Source organism: Typopeltis vanoorti, chromosome 10, assembly GCF_054136105.1.
Source record: "Typopeltis vanoorti isolate ZY-2024b chromosome 10, IOZ_Tvanoo_1.0, whole genome shotgun sequence".
In the NCBI taxonomy this organism is placed as follows: domain Eukaryota; kingdom Metazoa; phylum Arthropoda; class Arachnida; order Uropygi; family Thelyphonidae; genus Typopeltis; species Typopeltis vanoorti.
In genome coordinates this window covers 50,753,453-50,766,606 of record NC_143558.1, presented here as the reverse complement: position 1 = coordinate 50,766,606, position 13,154 = coordinate 50,753,453, and the positions used below count along the sequence as shown (strand labels likewise).

Here is a 13,154-nt window from a genome sequence, read left to right as displayed (position 1 = left end):
TTGCACATAGAAACATTTAATAATTATATTGTGCTTGTTGCTTTCTTTTTCACTGCGGAAGCCAAAGATTGGGTGTTTGAGGAGATACTCAAATCACAGACAATTATGTTAATTAAAGTAGTTAAATAGAGTCATATAAGATATTATTGATACTTATTATATTGAGAAAAGCACAGAACTTGTGAAATTATGAACAAGTATAAAAGTCAAAAAGTTTAATAACCTTTATGAAGTTGTTTCTACGCATCCGCAAGTGGTGAAATGTGTTTCTTTTATGAAGTTTTCCTGCAATAAAAATGAGAAATTATTATTATTATTATGCATATTTAATCTCCATGTAGTCAAAGGACTCAACATGGGAGGACTACACTCTCTCATGCAAAAAGACCATTGAATCATGCCTTAATCACGCTACCGGCCAGGACGTATATATACGTCCACATTACTATGGGTGCGAAGTGCATATTAAAATTGTAATTCCATTGATATTACATTAAAATTGATGATGGATACGAAGCTTTTGAGGATGCATATTTCATCTTTAATGGTCGGTAAGCTGGTTAAACCTGTTAACAATTTCTGCACTCACCACACTTTCAGGCAAATCTCCTTATACAGCTTCCAGGGATGGCCTCTAGATCTATTTTTGCCTCCTTCTACTCTATGAAAAATCTCGTCCACATTAATCTAGTAACAACCCCCAACTTATGTCTCAATCATATCCCTTCTTCTTCTATTCACAAGGCTCCATAAGTTGCATTCATTCAATCTCATTTCATTTCATATCTGAGAGTCAACAGAACTAACACTGTCTTAGAAGACTCTCCAATACATCATCATATCCCCGAAAACTAGGCAAACAAATCTGTGCTGAAGTATTCCATTTTGTGGTGTGATCAAACCCTTATAAAGGGAACCATTACTTCTTTGCTTCTGCATGCCAATGTTATCCACGTTATTGCCATAATATATGAGGCACTCCCAGATTGCTCACCTCCTCAAAATTTCTACATTAATTGTATACTCTGCATCCCAACCTAGACTATCAAATTTATAGCTCCACTAATTTGACTACTTACCTAGTCTATTCAGATCCTCCTGCAAGGCCACAACATCAGCACTACTTATAATAGTCCTTCCCAGCTTTGCATCATCGGCAAACATCTGCACATTTATAGTTAAGCCAGTCCCAATGTGATTAACATAGTAGACAAACAATAATGGTCCCAAAACAGATCTTTGTGAGTTTTCTCTTTTGGGATACCATTCCTCCATAAACAACATACTGATACTTGTCTGACAGCAAATCATCTGTCTAACTCACTATTCTGTTATCTAATCCCATTGTTTTCAATTTAGTTACCGCTTGTTATTTGGCAGGCTATCAAAGGCCGTTGAAAAATTAAAGTACACCACTATATATATATGCATCTCCTTTATCGAATGAATTTACACCTTGTTGTAATAAGTACAAAGATTGCTGAAAAATGACCGTCCCCCAACAAACAGACTATCATAACGAATAACGCTATTATCAACCCACTTCTGAGTCCAAGTCCTCACAGACTTCTCTAATACCTTAATAATATCTCCAGACACACACAGAGTGGCCTATAATTTGTAGCCTCAGTCTTCCTCCTGCCCTACCTGTTTGAAGTGGAACAATTTATTCCCACCTTACATTCCTTTGGGACTTGTCCTATTAAACAGGCATGCCAAAAGCGACATTAATTCCACTGAGCTTTCCCTCAAGACATGTGGCAATATACTGTCAAGTTCTATTGCCTCATTAACCTTAAGTTTTACTTCACTGCCCATATATTTCCAGCTCATTCAAAAATCAATCCCTCCTCCACTACATCCTCTACACTCCAGCTTCTGCTGACGTTGCCTTCACGAACATGAAATAATCTGATAAACAGATCATTGAATTCTTCCACTATGTTCTCTGCATTGGTTACCAATCTGTCAATTTCATTAACTAGCATCATCTTCCCACAGTAATTTTTCCTCCTACTTGTCACATATCGAAAGAACTCACTAGGATTTTTCTTAGCTTTGTTGGTTAATTTCTACTCATATGCACTTTTGCTGTTTTTTACTGACCATGCCACCTTCCTGGCCTGTTCTTTGTACTCTTTATGCAACTGATGATTGCAAACATTTATTTTGTGTTGCTTCCACAATGCATTCTTCTTCCAGATTTCACACACAATCTCTTCATTCATCCATTTTACTCCTATCTTGTTTAGCTTTTTCACCTTTGGAATAGATTAAGACATTGCTGCTATTACACAGCTCTTGATCAATGCACCAAACAGCATCCCTTTTATCGTTCCCACTAAAATATTTCCATGCTATAGCACCCAATTGTCTCCTAAGCTTATCATAATCATCAACCTTGTAGCTTAACATATATTCCTTCTTTATAGAAGTTGTCAAGTGAACACTTCATGGTCACTCTAACCAACTGAGAGAAGATTAGACACTCCATTCACCATCACATCCTCTAAAAATATAACCAATTATTATATTATTGGTTATATTTAGAGATCCTTGGTTATATATTGCCTAAAATTGTTGTACCTTAAAAACTGGAGAATTTCATTCTCTAACGCTATCTTTTAGCTGTAATTGCCAATCAATATTGATGTAACTGAAATCATCCATAATGATCACCCTTCACTTGCTCACTGAGCCTAGTTGTATATATATATTTCTTTTTCTCTACCCAACACATTCCATATTCCCTGGCCTGCAGTAACAGCCCCACCAAATATCTCATTCTATCAACCTCTGATTCACACCATACTGCTTCAAAACTACTACCACTTTTTTCCCTCTTGTATCTCAACCTTGGGCAGACATTCCCCTTCTATCATTAGCAGTACTTCCCCACCCGCCCTTCTTGCCTTTCCTATCTTCATGGAAAGCATCATATCCCTCCATTTCTATTCCTATCAAATAGTTATTCGCTTATTCCAACTATTTTCAGGCACATAAACTCAATCAACGCAACAATTTCATTTCCATTATTTCTGTTACTCCTGTCATTCGTAAATAGTTAGACTATAATAAATTTAGTTTAATCCTTTATCCAAATGTAAGCAAACAAAGTTTGCACCTGAAGTATTTTCAGGACTGAGGCAATTGTAGTAAAGGTGAACCAAGCTCTCATCACTCCTTGTCAGTATCTCCCATAATGCAAAGCACATCTCTTTGCAGACATGTATAATGCTATGCATTAAGGGAAGGGCCAATACCCAGACCGGTTTCGACCTTTATCGAGGTTTCATCAGTGGGAGCCAGACCAAGAAGTGGTGATACTAAGACAGAAGCAATGGAGAGGTCATATTTACCTATACGAGTTGACAAAAGGTGTACCACCTAATTATTAAATTACTCTGGATTTAGAGAAAGTTTTTAGAAGCTTACACTTTGATAAAGGATTAAACTAAATTTATCAAAGCATAACAATTCATTTTTTTGGTTTATAACCATTCCTATTCATGCAGTCCCCTATCTGTGACTTCTTCTCACCTATTCCTGTGTTCTCACTTTTTGCATCATAACCTCCCCACTTCTGACACTCAACTCCCCATGTATATCAGGCTGTCCATTCCTATGATGATCATCCATATACATGAATTCATTACTACTTTCACAATCCACTCTCCTTTTCACCCCCATTTCCTTGTCCAACTTGCATTCCCAATCTCACACTTTCCTCTCCATTCATACCCACATTGGTCTCACCTGTTCCACTCTCCTGTTGATTCACACGATCTCTGATTTTCACTGATAACCTCTGTGCATCACTCATTATGCTTCCTGCAAAAACCTTTCCAAATGACTCACTCCGACACCAGCTGAATGATTTCAGAGTGAGTATACAGTTCCATTTGTTCCTCAAATTAATTTATATGTACTGAAAATCATAAAATAAGGGTGAGTGATATATATATATATATATATATATATATCATACATAAAATGCCAGTTCAATAACTTTCTGATGTGTGTTATATTCTGTAACTTAAGTTTTTTTTTTTTTTTTTAAATATATTTTCATTTCAGATTTGTTAGGCATATTCTATTTGTTTATCCAAATGAAAATTACACACAAAAAAAAATTTTTGGATCCATTCAAAGGAGATACCAGACTTGACCTCTGCATTACTTTAAATTGATATTTCCTATAGGTTTGACTCCCACTGATGAGACCTCAAGAAAGGTCGACCAGTCTGGGTAGTGGCCCTTTCCATAATGCACAGCATTATACATATCTGGAAGGATGTGCACTTTGCATTACAGATAATACAATGGTAATTAATGTGAAGTCATTAGCTTCTCTATATAGGTAGCCTAGCCATAAAAGATACTGCATATGGAAACTTCGTTTGCTTACACTTTGATAAAGGATTAGCAAGAATATAATTTCTTTGCAAGTTTTATCTAATTTATAACAACAAAAAAAAAAAAAAAACTTTCTACGAATATCTCTAATTCAGAGCACTGTAATAATAAGGTGACACAAAGGCGACTCACCTTTGCTTCCTGGGGAGTTCTGCCTCTGTGGTAGGTTTGCCTGTCACTAGGTGGAGCCACTGCTGAGTTTCCTGCACAGTAGTAATTCAGGTCAGGAGTAATGAGTTTAGCAGTGATCCATTTGGGTTATGCATTGAGATTTATGGTGATCTTGTAGATTACTCAAAGTTATCTGGAGAAGCATCTCATCTTTTTAACAGGATTTGAATAAAGGTCAAAACCAGTCTGATTAGGGGCCTTCCCATAATGCACAGTGCATCTCTGCATAGATCTCTGCAATCACACATATTGCATTGATCTCTTTTCCAACAAACTCCTCATTCTATGCTATACCTGCAGGCTTTCTCCTGAGCTTCTCATAATCACCAGCCTTGTAGTTCCACACACCCTTTTCTCAAAGAGGTCCTCAAACTGCTGGCAAACCACAAAGGTAATCATTTCATGGTCACTCTCACCAACTGGAGGGTGATTTGACACCTCATTCATAATTACATTCTCTGATGAGACGATCAAATCCAAGACCCTCAAATCCTCATGTGGCCTCTGTTACATACTGTCTGAGGTAGTTGCCTCTTATAAACTCAAGAAACTAATTTTCTTTACTTCCAATTGCTATCTCACCATCCCAGTCTATACTGCCATAATTAAAATCGTCCATAATAATCATACTTTTCTTATTTGCTTGGCTAATTTTATTTATTTGTTTATTTATTCTTATGGCTACATGAAACTGGTAAGTGAAAAATACAATCACAATTTCCAGAAATAAATCATGAAAATCTTACCATATAAAAGTTCATTACATAAAAGGCACAACCTGCTTACTAAGTCTTTCTTTTTTTTAAAAAAAATATAAAGCAAAAAAGTAACTAGTCATAATTAAGCCAGAGACAATTATCGTCCTGCTGCACCAATCACGGCAAGACTGCATGTTCTCACAACACTTCACAACATAAAAGTGGCTGTATCCGAGGTTTAAGTAAAGAGCAGTTGTGTCTTGTGTGAGAAAACTTGATCCATTAGAGGAAGCCCATTTCACACTGTATCATCATCTTCTAACATTAGGAGTTCTGCTGATACTATGACGAGGACTATGAGAGTGACTACTAGAATAACGTCTTCATGGTGAGATGGGACCGTGGTTTTCTGTTTCGACCATAACCACTGCCACCACCATACCAACTACAGGTCAAGGTCCAGGCTGGAAAGCCAATCCAAGGCCTCATCTGTAACCTTTTAGATGTCCCGTAGGCCACCACCATGAAATTGGCAGCTTGGGCAGTCATACACAATATGAGTAATCATCGGAGCCACGGGAGAACAATCACAATAAGCATGATCTGACAGCCCCCATTTATGTAGAAGATAGCCACATCTGCCCTGACTAGTTCTGATCCTGTTTATGAATGACCAAATCTTCGTAGGAAGACCAAAACCAGGCTGCAGAGCACAAGGATTTACCAAGAAGCCGTTTGTTGGGAGATTGTTGGACCAGTATTCTCTCCATGTCAGATATTGATGGCAGCGCAGCTGAAGAGAGTTCGTCCATGGACCAGAGAGGCTTTCTAGATTTGAGGCGAAGACTAGGTGGATTTATGAGAGTCTGGTGTAGGGGTAGGAGTGGGTTGCTCGTTGCTTTATTAAATTCCTTAATCGAGGCTTGTCTTCTCCGTATGTGTGGTGGAGCAATGTTAGATAGAACAGGCAGCCAAGAGAGAGAGAGAGAGGGGTGCTTCTAACTGTCCCACTCATTGTGCACATGGTAGAGTTCAGCTGGGTGTCAATAATGTTAGTGTGTGTACTTCTTTCCTAAACAGGGGCTCAATATTCTGCTGCAGAGAATGCGAGAGCTAGTGCAGACGACCTTTGGACTTCTGCACCACAACCCCCAGGTTGTTCCAGCAAGCCTTGAAATGATGTTATTTCTGGTTTTAATTTTATTGAAGAGGTTGATGATGTGCCTTTTATAGGTTAGGCTTCTGTCCAGGCTCACTCCAAGGTATTTTAGGTGAGGCTCGTGTTCTACCATTTTTCCACAGAAAGAAAGGTTGAGTTGTCTATTCGCCTCTGCATTGTACAGGTGAAATACTGAGGACACTGTTTTCGTTGGATTTGGCTTCAAGTACCACTGCTTGAAGTACTCTTCCAGAGTGTTCAGGTCTGCATTCAAGGTTGATTCTAAGTTGGTAAAGGAGATGGATTGATGTAAGATCGCTAGGTCATCGGCGTACATAAACTTGCTTGATCTGGTATGAGGTAGATCATACACATGTTTGTTAAAAAGTATACTGGATAACACAGAGACCTGAGGAAGACCATTGTGAAGGAATCTGGGCCTGCCCTTTTTTCCGCCAATATGGACCCGGATCTTTCAGTTGGAGAGAATAGATTCAAAAAGTTGTAGGGTTTTTTTACATTTTATAATATTTCCTAGTTTTAGGAGGAGGTCCCTGATCCAGACAGTGTCATAAGCAGATGTTAGGTGAATGAAAGTGGCTCCAGATTTAAGTTTCTTCTGGAAGCCTGCTTCAATTTGAGTTGTCAGGGCAAGGACCTGGTCACAGCAACTTCTTCCTGGCCTGAAGCCAGCTTGTTCAGTCGGGAGTGCTCTTTCAATGATTGGTGAAATTCTTTTAAGGAGAATTTTTTCAAAGAGCTTAAAGGTGGTGCAAAGCCACCTTTAAGCTCTTTGAAATCTAAGAGATATGTCATAGGTTTTTCACTTCATTTGGATCTTTCCCTGGTTTTGGCATAGCAATTATTTTGGCTTCCCACCACAGCTTTGTGGTGGGAAGCCAAATGATAATTTCTGAGAAAAGGGCAGCCAGCCATGTTTGGCCATGTTGACCAAGATGTTTTAGGAACTCAGGGAGTATACCATCCACTCCTGCAGCTTTGCCATTCTTGATAAGTTTTAAGGCTATTTGTACCTCTTCCAGAGATATTGGGTGTATGAGTTTAGGCAGCTCGGGTTCCGCCTTCAGTTTTTGTCTGATGGAAGCTTGTACAGCAATTTTCCTGGTAGAGCTGGGAGGAATCTTAGAAGTTTTCAATAAATGGTTAGCCATTTGATCAGGAGTTATCTCTGTTGTTTTGTATGTCGTTGGCTCTGCTCCACCTAATTTTCTCAGAAGTGACCAGCTTCTCCGACCAGATGTGACGAAATCGAGTTCATTGATGGTTGTGATACATCTTTCCTTTCTGTTTATATCCAGGGTTGATATGAGCTCCTTAGCAATAGCTGGATCTTCAGTTTCCTCATATTTGGCTAGGTGTTCCTCACTTTCTTTACTCCAACATGGGATATATTGTTTTCTGCAGCCTCTAGGGATAGAGACTTTTGCTGCAAATTTGAGTAGGTTAACAAATCTAGGATAGCAATTAGGAGTGGGTGGAATTGCTCTAATGGTTTGCTCAATTTGTTTCTGAAATGCAGACCAGTTGGATATGCAAAGATTCCATCTAATGATTGGTGTTCCACTGATGACTGGAATTGATGTTCCTATCTTGATTAATGTAGGACGATGTTGACTATGAGGGAATCTGTTAAGGATGGTTCTGGTCGATGGAAGAGGGTGGTCTTCAGAGTCTTTAGTGACTATGCACAGATCTAGGGTGTAGGTTCTGTTCCATCTGGCTGAGTAAAGAGTGCCATCCTGTTTGGCATCATAATTCAAATATAAATTACCTGTCCATCCAGTTAGCTAGATTATTACCATCCAGGTTGTTAGAGGAATAGCCCCACATGGTGCGATGGGAATTGAAGTCACCAACATAGATAGCTGGGTGAGGAGGAGGTTGGTCCATCTGATCAGGCCAGGATTGCGATGGAGGTTTGTAGACATCGTAGATGGTGATATTTTGAACTTTAATGCCTATGGAGTATTCTGTATCAGGAACACTTTGGGTTATATCCTTGAGACCAGGCCAGATATAGGTTGCTATGCCTTGCTTGAGGTGGCAGTTATAAGACACTAGAATGAGTCCTGGGATCTTTAGTCTATTGAGGGCTGTGTCAGGCACATGGGTTTCCTGCAGAGTCAAGACATCAATTGCTTTATCTTTGGCTATTTTGCCAATGACTTCGGCTTTGGATTTAGATATCCCTTCTATGTTTAAGGAACATATCTTGAGGTAGTGTTGACTGGGGGACTGTAACATATTTTTCAAAGCTTGCCCTCCACCTAAACAAGCGACCGATCCTTGTTTTTTCAGGCGATGATCGAGCCGGCATGGAACTTTTTAACTTTTGTATTCATCATAATGTAAGTAGTCCAGGAGGCTTGGAAACCTTTGAAAGCCTTGTTTGAGACATTAGCTTCATGTTGCCTGTGATTCATCTGTGGGGCTTCTTTTGTCTGAAGCACCAATTTGATTATACATTTCATAGTCACTACCATCCACATTTCCTGGTCTATAACAATATCCAACCAAGCATTTCATTCCATTCACCTCTATCTCACACCATACTGCCTGAAAACCACTGGCACTATTTCCCTCTTTCATCTCTACTTTGTATGGACATAACTCTTTCCTATCATCAATAGCACTCCCCCTCCATTTTTACCCTTTCTATCCTCACGAAACACATCATATCCTTCCATCTCTATTCTTGTCAGGATGTCATCCTCATCTAACCATGTCTCACTTATTCCAACAATTTGTGGGTGAGCAGACTCAATTAGTGCAACCATTTCATCTGCTTTGTTGCTTACACTTCTAACATTTGTATACAAACACAGCAGCTTATTCCTGGATCTATAGCTAGTTCCACTATACCACTTACTTGATGTGACTTCTCCATTGCTTAACTCAATCCATTTCTTTTTTTCCTTATTCAATCTTATAACCTTCTTCAAATTCAACTGTTTTCCCTTGACCCCTTCCCTTTTTGTCTACACATGCATTCACATTCTCTTGGAGCATCTACCTTTCTCACACTGTGTGTTCCTCTGTCCACCCTGAGTCTCCTCGTTTCCCTGTCTATCTTGCACATCTCTTCTCTCATTCTCTATACTCATGCCACTCACTTCTTCATTCATAACCACCTCTTCAATCTCTCCTGTCTTACTCTTCCATTCTTCCACATCACTTCCAACTTGATCAGATTCATTCTCTCTGTGCTCACTTCTCTATCTTCCAGCAGCAGTCTCTCTCTCCAAGCTACTCCCACCAAACCACTCAAATGTAGCCCATCGCTCCTATACAGTTCACTTCGTCCTTCTCATTCCACACACATTAACAAACTGCACTCCTGTCTCCTCACACATTTCCGCTAACATAGCATTCATAATCATTGCTCTCCACCTCTATTACGTCTATGCAAGGTTTAGATACAAAAAAAACAAAAAAAAATGGAGATTTTGAATCAGTATGGTGTGAAGTGGAGGCTGATAGAATGAGATATTTGGTAGAATGTTGCTACAGGCCAGAAAATGAGGAAAGTGGAGACAAAGAAATGTAAAGGCAACTTGGCTTAGTGAGCAAGCCAAGGGTGATCATTATGGGGGATTTCAACTACAGCAATGTTCATTGGAATGAAGAATGGCAGGGAATAAGGAGAATGAATTTCTTAAGGGAGAACAATCTCATGCAGGATGTAACTGAGGGCACACAGGGTTAAGAGTCCTAGATCTGGTTATATCATCGGAGGACATGATTCAGAATGGGTGTTTCATCTTCTCCCAGTTGGTCAGAGGGACTACGAAGTGGTCATATGAGATACAGCCAGTCACACAACAACTGCTATAAAGAAGGAATATATGTGAAACTACACGGTTGTGTATTATGAAAAGGTTAGGAAACAACTGTGTGCTATAGAATGGAAAGATGTGAATGGGACAAATATAGACACTGTGTGGGCATTGATCAATAACTATTTAACAACAGTAATGCGTGAGTGTATTCCAAAGGTAAAGAGGCTAAACAAGATAGGAGTAAAATGGTTGAATGAAGAGATTATGCATGAAATCTGCAAGAAGAAGAATAATGCACTGTGGAGGTAACACAAGATGAATGTTGGCAATCATCATTTCCATAAAGTGTATGAAGAGTCCTGAAAGGTGACTCAGTTGGTAAGCAAAAGTGCATATGAGAAGAAATTAACAATGAAGCTAAGAAAAATCCTACTGAGTTCTTACGATATGTGGCAAGTAGAAGAAAAAAATGACTGTGAGAGGATAATGCTAGTTGATGACATCTGCAGATTGGTAACCAATGTGGAGGATATAGTTGAAGTATTACATGATCAGTTTATCAGTGTATTTCATTCTTACGAAGGTAACATCAAAAGAAGCTAGCATATAGAGGATATGGCAGAGGACTGACTGATGGTGAATGAGGAGGAAGCATATGAGAAATTAAGTAAACCTGATGTTAATAAAACAAATGGATTTGACAGTACATTGCCACATGTCTTGAGGGAATGCCCTATAGAATTAGTGGCAACTTTGGCACAAATATTTAATATGAGTCTTTCAGCAAGATGCATCCCAAAGAATATAAGGTGGGGAAAATTGTTCCATTTCACAAAGGAGGAGGAGAAGGAGTATAAGACCAATTTGTGTGTCTGGTTGTTGTTAAGAACATTCAGAAGTGAGTGGATAATAGCAGCAATCTGTATGATGGTCAACATGGGTTTGGTGGAGGGGGGGGTCATGTTTCAGCAATCTTCTTATTTATTACATTAAGGGTGATAAATTCATCTGATAATGGAGATGCATATATGGTGGTATACTTGGTCATTGATAGACTGCCACATGACAAGCTAGTAGCTAAATTAAAGAGAGATGAGATTAGATAACAGACTAGTGAGTTAGACAGCTGATTGGCTGTCAGATAAGTATCAGCATGTTGTGTATGAAAGAGTGGTATCCCAAAAGAGGAAGATCACTAGTGAAGTGCCGCAGGGATTACATTAACATACGTTAATACATGACATTAGGAACGGCTTAAATGAAGATATGCAGTTGTTTGCTGATGATGCAAAGCTGTCAAGTAGAGCAGGTGTTGCAGCCTTGGAGGAAAATCTCAATAATCTATGTTAGTGGGCAAAATATACAGGAATGATGATATAGAGGTTAAATGGAAAAAGGTGAAAAAAGTCCTTAATGATACAGCAGAACATGTTTTAGGATATGCTAAAAGAAAGAAAGAAGAATGGTTATCAATGGAAACTTGGAGACTAGTGGATGAAAGGAAAAAAGTCAAGCTGAAATTATGTGTAAGAAATACTCCCCAAAAGGAAAATGAACTTAAAGACAAATATAAGATTTTAAATAAAAAAAAAAAGTTAAAAGAAGTGCTAGAAAAGACAAATGGTAATGGTTTAAAAAACTGGCATTTAGGGCACAACAAGCAGCAGATAATTTTCAAAAATGCTATTTTTTAAGATTTGACTAAAATGTCTCCACATTTCCAGTTGTTCCTTTCTTGACACTCGAATTTTTCCATTCAGATCCTTCACTGGGGCATTCTTTTGCATGGCTTCTCCAGAAAGTCTTCTTATGATACTATGCCCCAGTGAAGGATCTGAATGGAAAAATTCGAGTGTCAAGAAAGGAACAACTGGAAATGTGGAGACATTTTAGTCACGTTTCGACCTTTATGTCAAGGTCATCTTCTGGAGCATACAACTATACAGAGAAAACAAACCAGTTTGATTGTAGTGTAGCTTGTTTTCTGTGTATAGTTGTATGCTCCAGAAGATGACCTTGACATAAAGGTCGAAATGTCGAATTGTAGATTTTAGTTATATTAAACTAAAGTTTTCATTCAAACACGGTAGTTGTCTCCATAATTTTCAAAAATGCATTCGGATCACCGTGCAAGCCTAAAAGAAAGGACTTAAAAAATAGCAGTGAGAGAATACAAACAGAAATAAAAAAAAGGAATAGTTGAATTAAAAATTTATACCAGCACACAATCTAAATGGGAGATAAAAAAAAAAGCAATTAAAGAAATAAAAAATGGGAAAGTGGCAGGATATAATGGTATCACGGCAGAAGTTCTAAAATCTGACATGACACCAATCACAGATATGCTCTACCCACTATTCCAAGATATCTTGGAAAAAGAGACATTCCCTAGTGATTGGAATACAGGAATAATAATAAAAATACCAAAGAAAGGAGATTTAGGAAACTGTAATAATTGGAGAGGCATAAACCTGCTATGTGTGATTAGCAAAATTTTCTGCAAAATTATTCTTTCAAGAATCTTTAATATTTTAGATGATGGCGTGATAAGAGAGCAGTCTGGTTTTAGGCCAAATAGATCGTGTATAGACCACATTAACAGCTTAATAATAATAATAATAATAATTATTATTATTATTATTGTTACCCCAAGACCTCATGGAGTCAAAGAGTCATCTGGGAGGTCCTTTTATCTCACACACATCTCATCATACCTTGTCTTAAACACACTCAAACTCCTTACAGACACCACACTCTCAGGCAAGGCATTCCAATCATTCACAACTCTGCACGAAAAAAACCTGCCTCTCACACCCTCTTTATACAGTTTCCAGGGATGACCTCTGTTTCTCCCCTGATCTCCCACTATTCTCTATAGAACTTCTCCACCATTGATCCTATAACAACCCC

The 13,154-nt window shown here is 38.4% G+C and overlaps 1 protein-coding gene across 1 annotated transcript in view; it reads right to left on the bottom strand.

Moving 5' to 3' along the window:
• LOC150102411 (uncharacterized) overlaps positions 1-13,154 on the bottom strand; it is a 415,154-nt gene that overhangs the window by 85,470 nt on the left and 316,530 nt on the right. Inside the window, exon 17 of the mRNA XM_090399571.1 lies at positions 224-285. Within this exon, the coding sequence (XP_090255697.1) occupies positions 224-285 (62 nt within the window). The remainder of the gene's footprint in view (positions 1-223; positions 286-13,154) is intronic.